The sequence below is a fragment of the Mizuhopecten yessoensis genome, unplaced genomic scaffold (genome assembly GCF_002113885.1).
Source record: "Mizuhopecten yessoensis strain PY_sf001 unplaced genomic scaffold, ASM211388v2 scaffold716105, whole genome shotgun sequence".
In the NCBI taxonomy this organism is placed as follows: domain Eukaryota; kingdom Metazoa; phylum Mollusca; class Bivalvia; order Pectinida; family Pectinidae; genus Mizuhopecten; species Mizuhopecten yessoensis.
Window position 1 is genome coordinate 119462 of NW_018479950.1, and position 13388 is coordinate 132849.

Below are 13388 nucleotides of genomic sequence, written 5' to 3' on the forward strand. Positions count from 1 at the left end.
CAGTCGCTCATAACAAAGGACTGAGTTGGTTGTATAGAGTAGACAGTCGCTCATAACAAAGGACTGAGCTGGTTGTATAGAGCAGACAGTCGCTCATAACAAAGGACTGAGTTGGTTGTATAGAGTAGACAGTCGCTCATAACAAAGGACTGAGTTGGTTGTAGCGAGTAGACAGTCGCTCATAACAAAGGACTGAGCTGGTTGTATAGAGCAGACAGTCGCTCATAACAAAGGACCGAGTTGGTTGTATAGAGCAGACAGTCGCTCATAACAAAGGACTGAGTTGTTTGTACAGAGTAGACAGTCGCTCATAACAAAGGACTCATAGCAAAACGCTGCTGATGCACATAATTAGGGTGAAAATAACGCCTTTAATTACCTGCTTGTTGTGTGGAGCAGATAGCCTTTCACAAACACTGCCCATGTACATCTTGATGTGCTCCTGTAAATAAAAGGAATCATTTCATGAAGAAACTAAAGCATTACAGTCAAAACTAAAAATAGATAGCAAGGTAATGTTGAATCATCATATTGTAGTTCGTGAAATTCCCGGTAGATATAGAATCATTTTATCATTTTGAGAAAGCAGTACTCACATAGTCTTGGTCTAATAAAGAGTTCATGGTGGACAGTGTGTTCTTACAGATATTACACTCCCAATCCTCGGGCTTTCCTAGCGTGTCAAACAACAGCTCCACGTCCTGGGAACCTACAACAAACAACGTTCAAAACGGACATCCTCATTACTGTCAATCAGAGAATAAGAGATATTTATTTAAACGACACATGTATTTTGTAATTTCTTTATTTTACGATATAATTATTTCTATGAGACAATTATCTAGCAAGATATATATTTATGCGTGAAGGGAGACAAACATGTCTCCAAACAACAATATGTATTTTGGCACAAAAAAACGTATTCCGATTGTTTCACAAATAAATATTTAAATGACGGAACAATCACAGGAACAAGTACTCTAACCCTCCCCTCTAACACTTATCAGATCTACTATGTACTACAGCCTGATGAGATATTTACTGTATTAAATCCAAGTGAGATATTAACTATACTACAGTCTGGTGAGATATTTACTGTACTACGGTCTGGTGAAATATTTACTGTACTACAGCCTGGTGAAATATTTACTGTACTACAGCCTGGAAAGATATTTACTGTACTACAACCTGGAGAGATATTTACTGTACTACAGCCTGGAGAGATATTTACTGTACTACGGCCTGGTGAGATATTTAATGTACTACAGTCTGGTGATATTAACTGTACTACAGCCAGGTGAGATATTTACTATACTACAGCCAGGTGAAATATTTACTGTACTACAGGCAGGTGAGATATTTACTGCACTACAGCCAGGTGAAATATTTACTGTACTACAGCCAGGTGAGATATTTACTGTACTACAGCCTGGTGAAATATATTCTATACTACAGTCTGGTGAGATATTTACTGTACTACAGTCTGGTGAGATATTTACTGTACTATAGCGTGGTGAAATATTTACTTTACTACAGCCAGGTGAGATATTTACTATACTACAGCCAGGTGAGATATTTACTGTACTACAGCCAGGTGAGATATTTACTGTACTACAGCCTGGTGAGATATTTACTGTACTACAGCCTGGTGAGATATTTAATACACTACAGCCTGGTGAGATATTTTCTGTACAACAGCCTGGTGATATTAACTGTACTACAGCCAGGTGAGATATTTACTATACTACAGCCAGGTGAAATATTTACTGTACTACAGTCAGGTGAAATATTTACTATACTACAGCCAGGTAAAAAATATTTACTGTACTACAACCAGGTGAGATATCTACTGTACTACAGCCAGATGAGATATTTACTATACTACAGCCAGGTGAGATACTGTAACCAGTAAGGTGATACTACTTACCTTGACCACACATGTTTCCATTTTCACTGTTACAGAATTCCATAACATCAAGGCCCTTGTCAAACTCGCCCACGACATCTAATACTGAGTCCTCACACTAAAAGCCATTTTGGTTTCACAATTATAACTAATACTATTATCAATATGATGTAAAGCGCTTTAGAGTTATTTTACAAATTATAAAGGGTGCTATGTTCACATCTCAGTAGCTAAATAAACATATTTTAAGTGTAGTCAACCATTCAATAAGCAAGTGTATGTTATCTTTATCACTTGATATACATATTAATGTACTCCAAGGCACTAAATATACTTATATATGTATGTACTATTACCTAACCACTAAATAAACATATAAGTATACAGAAAACCACCAGATAAACATATTTATATACAGAAAACCACTAAATAAACATATAAGTAAACAGACTGCCACTAGATACACATATTTATATACAGAAAAACCACTAAACAAACATATTAGTATACAGACTGCCACTAGATACACATATTGATATACAGACTGCCACTAAATAAACATATTAGTATACAGAAAACCACCAGATAAACATATTTATATACAGAAAACCACTAAACAAACATATTAGTATACAGACTGCCACTAGATACACATATTTATATACAGACTGCCACTAGATACACATATTTATATACAGACTGCCACTAGATACACATAGTAGTATACAGAAAACAACCAGATAAACATGTTTATATACAGAAAACCACTAAATAAACATAATAGTATACAGACTGCCACTAGATACACATATTTATATACAGAAAACCACTAAATAAACATATTGATATATAGACTGCCACCACATATATATATGTACATCCTTCTAATAAATGAAAACATTTATGTTCACCCAACCACTAAATATGAATAAACTTATTTTTTGCCAAAGAGCAACTGAACGAAAATTACGGTACACCCAACGACTAAATACATATTATGATGTATATATATAATAAAGATGTTTTGATGTATGTCACCGTTTGAGAAAGATATGTTGGTATGAACCACTGATTGATAAAAAGAATATTACATTTGTAATTTGATATAAATAATCACCTTATGAACGTAGGGAGCGGGAAAGTAGCTGCAGAGTTTCATCAGGTGACCTACGACCTCGTCCATGGTCTTATTGTCTGTCAACATGACATTGACTGCCTTAACCACAAATTCACAAACATCACAGTTCCATGCAGGATCTCCGCGTAACACCTGCAAAAATAGAACAGATTATCTTGGCTACATATATATAATAGCACAACAGCAGCAAGGAAAAAAGAAGTTTTCACTTTTTTCCAACAGGCTTGAGCTTGTTAATGTAAGATCTTTTCTACCTCTGCTTGAATAGTGACAGGTTAATTCCACACGTTTGTTTACTACTGACTATGTTCGAGTAATGTGCAATGACACTATCATCAGGTGTTTATTTCCAAACTAACATATCACTTACCTCCTCACTGACGATAAGATAATACTGGTTAACAGGTGTTTATCTCCTAACTATCAGATCACTTCCCTCCTCACTGGCGATCAGGTAATACTGGTTAACAGGTAGATATCCTAACTATCAGATCACTTACCTCCTCACTGACGATCAGATAATACTGGTTAACAGGTGTTTATCCCAAACCCTGATCACTTACCTCCTGTCTGACTACGGACGCCTCCTGTATCAGGGAAAGGAGCGGTGTGTCTGACGCTGATCGTCGATGTCTGCGAGGACATGATGCACCACAAATTTTGTCAGCGGCCTGTACACAAACACAACAGGAAGTTTGTTAGATGTGATGGAAGAGTTTCACTTTGCCAATCACAAGCGAGGAACGGGAGGTCTGTCTAGACAAGTTTTATTGCAACAATCTCAAAAGAGCTGGACTGTCACAAAGGGGTTTTTCTAGAAAGGTTTTAATATCATCATTCCAAAAGAGGTGAATCATTCCGGGGTGTCTATAGACAGGTTTTTCTATAGTCATTTTAAAAGGGGACCATCACGAGAGGGGTCTCTCTAGATAGGTTTTACTGTACTAGTATTCATTTCTCTAGTGAACCATCACAAGGGGGCTCTCTAGACAGACTTTGATTAAATGGTCTAAAAAGACGAGAGGCATCTCAAAAAGGGGGTATTTTAGAAACAAACTTTACTGAAGTTGTCTTTGTCTCTCATAAATAGGTTTATGACAGTACTAATTATCATCAGGACAGTTACAGGTGGAAACCTACCTCCACATCATATGTTTCAGGGTTGGTCAGTTCAACAAGGCTGTGACAGGCTTCACACGTAAGACCAGGTACTTGAAGTGGGAACTCGAGCTCAGTACCTAGATAAAGTAGAGGCATCATTGATTTTTCTCATGTATGTTAGTTTAAACAATGATATACATATCTATATTTATCACATAGATAAATTATAAGATATACCTTCTTAACAGATAGTTTTTCTAAATGAAATATGAGCTTATTTACAATAAATGCCGGTATAAGATATGTGACTGTGTGTTCGATATTGTCAAGGAGTAACTAAAATGTCCACACACAATGATGATGCCTGTACCTGTTGTAAATATAGCATATTGTGGCGTCAGACTCTCCACCACCCACCCATGCACTTACTTTCTTTTTTTCTCCACTGTAGAATACGTATTTCTAAATGTGTCATCCCGTTTTTAATTAGACCAATGATATTTCACGTGATCCCGGTATCTGACAGACTTTAAAATGTTTCTACCCTATGATGAATTCCCTGTGATCATATAAAACATGGTGAAAGCAGTTCCGTTTAACAGTATAGCCTTATCATTTACACAGACGTTGGTTTGTATACTTGTCGTCGGTAACTTACCATTCACACAGAAGTTTGCCATTATGCATGTTGTTTCTGGATTCAAACCTTCTTTTATTGTGTTCACAACTTTGGGTGCAATGACTAGACACTAAAAAGAAATATCAACATACAGAAATACGAAATGTATTTTTTCAAACCAAAATTACCGTGGTAATGATATCTTAAACAACGTCATTTCAATTCTTACAGTACTGTTCTTACAGTACTAATTGGGAGAACAAAATGGGGAGTTATGTGTAGCAATTATTTCCTTTTATTCTAAATGACAACAAAATGAGGAAAAAATACAGAACCTTCTTGTTTTATATACTATCTTACAACTGATTTTATATCTTGGTACACCGCATACTTTATATATCAGGACACCATTGTATTAGGACAGACCACGTGTTATGTATAGTATACTCGATGGTTCCTTCTGTATACGGCGAAAGACCACAAGAAGTAAATGACAACTCACTTCCTTCTTTAGTTGTGAAGGAAGTACTGTACAGAGAGAGTATACTGTTTCATTGATCTCCTGCTTGGTTGCGTTCCCCTGTATGTAGCGGTCCAGCATACCAATCATAAGTTCACACAGTTCACAACGAGCATCAGCCTGCAACAAAATATCCAAATTTCGACTGCACAATTATCAAACTGACTCTTATATTAACAAACAGTAAACTTACACGTAAGTTATATGTAATCCTGTTACATCTCTTCAGCTGATTCTATAACAAGCTGGTGAATGTCACCTGTTTGACAACCATAGCTTTTAATCTGAATAAAGCTCTGATAAGACTCTAGTGTGCCAGCGTATTTAATTGATTTCATTAGAAAAATGAGATGAAATAGCGATAAGTGTTGAGTGATTGAACTGTGAACATTGCTACCTACATGTATCTTTAGTAGTTGGTTAAAGTGGGCCGCGACATATACACTACATAACAATGCTTTAACTAATGAAGAATATGAATAGATTTTGAACAGTCCTTCCATTAAAACAAACCCTATTCCCTAAACCTTACTCGTAACATGTGCACCAACCGTTATCCTTGGTCACACTCAAACAGGGGGTTGCACCTTTAACATTGGCGTATATATATAGCATGCCAATTATAGACAACTGCATGGACGAATGATTCTCACAGCAAGTGAAACAACAATTAAAAAATAAATTACGTACCCCCACATTTTTTTCTTCTGGTTCCATTTCCTCAACAATAAAATAAGCGTTATAGTCTACGTGTGTGTTTACTATATCTTCCTCCGGTTCTTGCAACTCAATGGTGTGTTCCTCCTCAGGAAGTACCTCAACTTCGACCTGTTCGACCTCTGGTTCCTCCTCTTCAACTCTGGGTTCCTCCACCTCCTCACCACGAGGCTCTACCTCCTTATCTCTAGGCTCCTCCTCTTCACCACTGGGCTCCTCCTCCTCCTCCTCAGCTCTGGGTTCCTCCTCTTCACCTCTAGGTTCTACCTGCTCACCTCTTGGCTCCACCTCCTCACCTCTTGGCTCCACCTCCTCGTCTCTTGGCTCAACCTGCTCACCTCTTGGCTCCATCTCCTCACCTCTTGGCTCCATCTCCTCTTCTCTTGGCTCAACCGCTTCTTGACTTTTGGGCTCAATAATTGGCTCTACCTCGGCCAATCCAGGTTCCAAAATGATTTCACTTGTACCTTTAAATACAAATATATTTTAATATATTCTAGCCCATTTGTGTTGTTAGTAACTTAATAACGTTGTCTTTTATTTTTATTTTTATTTTATTCAATCCACTTCATCATTCGAATTACATTTAATCCTCTGAAGGTCACTTTTTATTCACTTTCAATAATGTTAATAAAAAGATTTTTATATAATTATAAAATGCTAAATGAATTATAAATTATGTGAAAGCTCAGGTTATTTTCGGACCTTAATCATAGAATGAATACAAAAAAATCTAGAAGTTTGAAGTTAGAATTAAAAAATCGAGTGTTCCTACCATGTATGCAGATTGTAGCAAACGTTAACAGATGAGGTGTTCTTACCATTAGTACAGAGCTTGACCGCTTGGCATGCTCTGAGAGGGTCAAATCCGCTGTCCAAAGCCTTGACCAGCTGGGACGCCATCGTGTTACACTGTCAGATAAACAAACACGTAGTATTGGATTGAGTACACTTTGTTGTATTATATTATAGCATTAATTGTTATCCACAGAGACTTTGACCGGTTCTGGCGACTTTATTACTTACTGTGTAATTCACATTATCATCCCACTCCCAACCCGGTAGTACTGGAGTTTACTAAGATGTTATTTACCTTCAAATGTTTGTTACTGACTCCTTCATAGCCATGCTTATACTAACGTTGACAGAGGTACACATACTGTTTCAGTGACCCAGTTGTAAGTACTTATAACTACCTTGATATCAGCGACTTATGTAACCTCAACATAAGTAAGTACTTATAACTACCTTGATCTCAGCGACTTATGTAACCTCAACATAAGTAAGTACTTTACAATACGTGTAACCATAGTTATTACTGTGGCCTTGGAATGAATTGTTAGCGACCTCGACATTAGTATTGGTATTTACAGTCACCTTAATATTTAGTCAGTTTCATTACAATTTTTATTGTGACCTTGTCATTAGTATACACCGTGGTCTTAGACCAACTGTGGGCTTGACATACTGTGACCTAAACATTTTTAATTCACATGGCTTTGACATTGGTACTTACCATGGCCTTGATATCCCCAGGTAGGAAGCCACAAAGCTCGTATACCGTGTTATTGAGTGCAACTTGAGATGAGTTCTTTTCAATGTACTTGTCAAAGAGGTTGATAACATACTCACAGAGATCGCACGAGTCATCCTAAACAAGAAAGGTGCACTGTAGTAAGCACTAGACATGCTACCTTGTTCAGATTTCTACAATCCATAAGTCAATACATCCACAGCAAGGCTTATTTCCAAAAGAACATGTTCAATGGTAAACAATTACATGGTCTTCTGTACAACATGGCATTGCCGTTTGTTTTAAAACAGCTTTTCGGACTTCATATAAGCTGTTTCTATATAACTGTAATATGATCTTAAAGTGCTGTTTATGCAATGATCTGTGTTAACTGTTCTGAATAGTCATTACAAATTACAATGTATAATGCTTCACAGACAACAGACAAAAAGTAACCATCTTAGAGTTGAACCTTAAATAAGCATAAACCCGCATGTGCACAAATGAGGGAGCTGCTCATAATCTTTCTTTTAAATTTGAGTAATAATCAGAAACTGAACTGTGTTATACGTTATTATCCAGAGCGAGTTGCTGTATCTTTATTTCTCAATGACCATCATGAAACAGACCTGTACTGTTGAATAATACTAACTGAATTAAAGATGTTTACCCCGAAACCCTCGACATCCTTCATGATGGTTTTTTCTATCTCTGCTCTGATTCCTTCAAATCCTTCCAGTGCTGGCCTCTGTTGTGGTAAAGGTTCCTCCTCTTCCTCCTCATACATTTCGGCTATGGTTCCTAGGAAAATGTTAAGGAAGTATAGCTCAATGCACAGCAGTGAAGTAAAAGAGGCAGGTTTGAAACATGGTTTTCAGAAATCGTTAAAAACAACAAAACTTTGTTACCATTATTAGTCCTTACCATGAGCACATATGTCCTTACCATTAGCACATAAGTCCTTACCATCAGCACATTAGTCCTTACCATTAGCACATATGTCCTTACCATCAGCACATTAGTCTTTACCATTAGCACATATGTCCTTACCATTAGAATATTAGTCCTTACCATGTTCACATAAGTCCTTACCATTAGCACATATGTCCTTACCATTAGAACATTAGTTCTTATCATCAGCACATTAGTCCTTACCATTAGCACATATGTCCTTACCATTAGGATATCAGTCCTTACCATAAGCACATTGGTCCTTACCATTAGCACATTAGTCCTTACCATTAGCGCATTAGTCCTTACCATTAGCACATTAGTCCTTACCATTAGCACATAAGTCCTTACCATGAGAACATTAGTTCTTACCATTAGCACATTAGTCCTTACCATGATAACATTAGTTCTTACCATTAGCACATTAGTCCTTACTATTAGCACATATGTCCTTACCATCAGCACATAAGTCCTTAGCGTTAGCACAATAGTCCTTACCATTAGCACATAAGTCCTTACCATTAGCACATAAGTCCTTACCACAAGCACATTAGTCCTTACCATTAGCACATTAGTCCTTACCATAAGCGCATTAGTCCTTACCATTAGCACATTAGTCCTTACCATTAGCGTATTAGTCCTTACCATTATCAAATTAGTCCTTACCATTAGCACATAAGTCCTTACCATTAGCACATATGCCCTTACCATTAGCACATTAGTCCTTACCATTAGCGCTTTAGTCCTTACCATGATCAAATGTGTCTTTACCATTAGAACATTAGTCCTTACCATTAGCACATTAGTCCTTACCATTAGAACATTAGTCCTTACCATTATCAAATTAGTCCTTACCATTAGCACATTAGTCCTTACCATAAGCACACTAGTCCTTACCATAAGCACACTAGTCCTTTCAATTAGCACATTAGTCCTAATAATTAGCACATTAGTCCTAACAATTAGCACATTAGTCCTAACAATTAGCACACTAGTCCATACCATTATCACATTAGTCCTTACCACTAGCACATTAGTTCTAACCATTAGCACATTAGTCATTACAATTATCAAATAAGTCCTTACCATTAGCACATTAGTCCTTATCGTTAGCACCATTAGCACATAAGTCCTTACCATTAACATTAGTCCTTACCATTAACTTAACATTAGTCCTTACCATTAGAACATGAGTCCTTACCATTAACACAGAGATTGACGGCACTACATGCTCTGACTGGTTCGAATCCGCTGTCTATAGCCTTCACAAGTTCAGGTACCAACATATCACACTGCCAAGTAAAATACACAGTCTTTATTTTCATGAAACCTAATAAGGTTAACATATGTTCATTCAATCATGTCAAATTCTATATTGTCGTATTTTTTCAAAACAATTAATGTAAAATACGGTCATGACTATATCAGATGAGGCAGTTCTTATTCTCCTGTTCGGGTTCCATTGTTAAAAATATGTACACGGAAATCAACATTTACACAGGATTTCATTTGCACATGGAAAATCAACATACAAACGAAAATCAGGCATGTACACGGGACTCAAATACATGCAGAGAAATCAACATGTACATGGAAAATAAAACACGTACACAGAAATCAACATGTACACGGTAATTAAACATGTACACAGAAATCAATATGTACAAGGAAATCAGACACGTAAACAGAAATCAACATGTACACGGAAATCAAACACGTAAACAGAAATCAATATGTACACGGAAATCAAACACGTACACAGAAATCAACATGTACAGGGTAATTAAACATGTACACAGAAATCAATATGTACACGGAAATCAGACACGTAAACAGAAATCAACATCCACACGGAAATCAAACACGTACACCGAAATCAACATGTACACGGAAATCAGACAGGTAAACAGAAATCAACATGCACACGGAAATCAAACACGTACACCGAAATCAACATGTACACTGAAATCAAACACGTACACCAAAATCAACATGTACACGGAAATCAGACAGGTAAACAGAAATTAACATCTACACGGAAATCAAACATGTACACAGAAATCAACATGTACACTGAAATCAAACACGTACACCGAAATCAACATGTACACGGAAATCAAGCATATACACAGAAATCAACATGTACACGGAAATCAAGCATATACACAGAAATCAACATGTACACGGAAATCAAACACGTACGCAGAAATCATTATGTACATGGAAATCAGACACGTACACAGAAATCAGACACGCACACAGAAATTAACATGTACACGGAAATCAGACACGTACACGGAAATCAAACACGTACACAGAAATCAACATGTACACGGAAATCAGCATGTACACGGAAATCAAGCACGTAAACAGAAATCAACATTTACACGGAAATCAAACACGTACGCAGAAATCATTATGTACACGGAAATCAGACACGTACTCAGAAATCAACATGTGCACGGAAATCAAACACGTAAACAGAAATCAGCATGTACACGGAAATCAAACACGTACACCGAAATCAACATGTACACGGAAATCAAACATATACACAGAAATCAACATGTACACGGAAATCAGCATGTACACGGAAATCAAGCACGTAAACAGAAATCAGCATGTACACGGAAATCAAACACGTAAACAGAAATCAACATGTACACGGAAATCAAACACGTACGCAGAAATCATTATGTACACGGAAATCAGACACGTACACAGAAATCAACATGTACACTGAAATTAAACATCTTGTATTTCGTTTAAAAGGCTTGTTGTTCAGAAAATTAAGCTTCAACAAACACAACAAAACCCCGATTTTTCGGGGATAAGTCAACAAGGAATTGAAAAAAAAAAGTTCGTTTGAATTATTTTGTTTTATAACTTGAATTGTGAAAACAATTTTGGTTTTTAAATATTTAAAAGTAAGAAGTTTAAAGTAGATTTCTTATGATATTTTCTAGCGGGGACAATACAAAAGGCCAAAAAGGCTTTCTAAACTCTTAGCCTCTAACTCTAGAAGCACCATCTGGGCTATTTGGTTACCATTGACTAACCCTGTCTGCTACATAAAATATAGTTAAATCGGTATTTTTGCTATTGGCTGATTAATGGGTTCCTTGAAATTTGTCAAGAAATCTAAAGAAAGTTTTTAAAATAAAATCTGGTTAAAAGTGTATAAGGGACACTGTGGATAGATATTTTAGTGTGTAATCTCACTGTGGATTTAATATCCCCTGGAAGCATGTCGCACAGTTTGTAGACAGTGCCGTTGATTTCCTCTTCGGACGTATTACGGCCGATGTACTGGTCCATCAGATTGATCACCAGCTTACACAGTTCACATTTAGTATCCTGAAATTATATAATCCTTTATCTTAGGTACCGGAGACGAATCCTTGTTAACACCTTAGCTTTATTTCCAGTGAAATTGTATCAGTATGCTTACCACCATTACATTTATTTTTAACAAAATAAAAAAAAATCAATAGTAAAAGTCAATATTTAAAAAAAAAAAAACATTGCTGGTTAATGATTGACAATCTTACCCCAACTTCTAGATCCTCTTCAACGTCTTTGACTCTGTCTTCGATTTCTTCACCCAAAAGTTCAAAGCTGCCTGTCAACAGAAGGCAACAATTACCTACGCACATCTATTGGTTGTTTATACTTTATGTATACCTGTAAAAGTGATTATATTTGTAGCTTAATATTTAATGTCCACGATCCGAGATGATTATTCCTCAGTTTAATAGAAATCATATTTACCTCCTCCAGAGCAGAGTTTGACAAAAGTGCATGCAGTGGTGGGGTCCAGTCCCGACTCCACTGCTACCACCACTTGTGGGGCAGCATCATTACACTGTAAGTAAACACCAACATCTTCACTGTGGAATATCTCATTTACATACGATTCTACGGAGTATTATCTATTTCACAGGTTACAGATGAATCATCGGCCATGTTTTCCCAATCGAGAAAAGTTACAGAACAGTTCATGTTATCGTTATATAATACAAATTGCCATATTCGTGACATCAGTAATAATCAATTGCATGCCATATCAGGGTCAGTCGGGGTCATCGTGCTTATGCCGTCGAAAATTATTTCGATAAACCAATCAAACTCTGTTTCATCTCAAATAAATTACACATCGTGTGTAAGTTGGTTTTTGACTTGATAAAAGAACTTAATATATCTTGGAACGCTCCTGGCAGATCAGTACATAGTCCATATATACACTTTATATTTAGTGCTGGTCGACATTGTATAAGAACTTACTATAACTTGAAACTCCCCTGGCAGATCAGCACACAGTCCATAAACTGTAATGTTGATGGCGTCCCTTGTCTGGTTAGCATCCAAATATCTGTCAATTATCTCAATGATAGCTTTACAAACGTCACATTTTGCATCCTGTATAAAAAATAAAAATAAAAAAAACATGTAAAGAGTTTCGTAGGGGTTTTAGGAGAACCGTTTGTAGAATCGCAGCAATATGTAATAAACATTATCTCCAAAAATAATATCTATTACAGTTTTACTTCCAAAAAACGTTGATGGAGTATCATATAAAATAAGTATACCCGTCGTACATTGAACTCATTTTGCAGATATAAGTTTTACACCAGGCATTACGTGATATATATGTTTATTATTTTTTCATATTATTCCCGACAACTAATTGGCCAGGAATGCATCACGTGTCCACCGATAAAAACCGATATTGCCTTGGAGCGCGTGATTTTTGTTGAAGGACTGGGTGTTTCTGAAAATAGAATTATGGCGCGACTCCAAACAAACGCATCGTCCCGCTTCCGTAAATTTTTGCGGTGATTTTTTTTTCAGATTTGAAGGCAATAATTAAATAATATCGTCCTGTAAGACCGATGTTGGAGATGTAAGTTATACACCAGGCAT

At 36.5% G+C, this 13388-nt stretch overlaps 1 protein-coding gene across 3 annotated transcripts in view; it reads right to left on the minus strand.

Annotated features, from left to right (window-relative positions):
* The window catches only part of LOC110441718, a 42962-nt gene that overhangs the window by 3662 nt on the left and 25912 nt on the right, over window positions 1–13388 (minus strand). For 2 of the 3 annotated variants that reach the window (XM_021484941.1, XM_021484939.1), the window contains 17 exons: window positions 12750–12884; window positions 12237–12330; window positions 12017–12087; window positions 11688–11822; window positions 9667–9757; window positions 8167–8315; window positions 7518–7652; window positions 6823–6913; window positions 5975–6468; window positions 5267–5404; window positions 4804–4894; window positions 4185–4282; window positions 3608–3715; window positions 3024–3176; window positions 1928–2024; window positions 597–709; window positions 380–442 (listed from right to left, as the gene is read on the minus strand). In XM_021484941.1, coding sequence (XP_021340616.1) covers window positions 380–442; window positions 597–709; window positions 1928–2024; window positions 3024–3176; window positions 3608–3715; window positions 4185–4282; window positions 4804–4894; window positions 5267–5404; window positions 5975–6468; window positions 6823–6913; window positions 7518–7652; window positions 8167–8315; window positions 9667–9757; window positions 11688–11822; window positions 12017–12087; window positions 12237–12330; window positions 12750–12884 — 2256 coding nt within the window. The remainder of the gene's footprint in view (window positions 1–379; window positions 443–596; window positions 710–1927; window positions 2025–3023; window positions 3177–3607; window positions 3716–4184; window positions 4283–4803; window positions 4895–5266; window positions 5405–5974; window positions 6469–6822; window positions 6914–7517; window positions 7653–8166; window positions 8316–9666; window positions 9758–11687; window positions 11823–12016; window positions 12088–12236; window positions 12331–12749; window positions 12885–13388) is intronic. The other variant, XM_021484940.1, reaches the window with a different exon arrangement.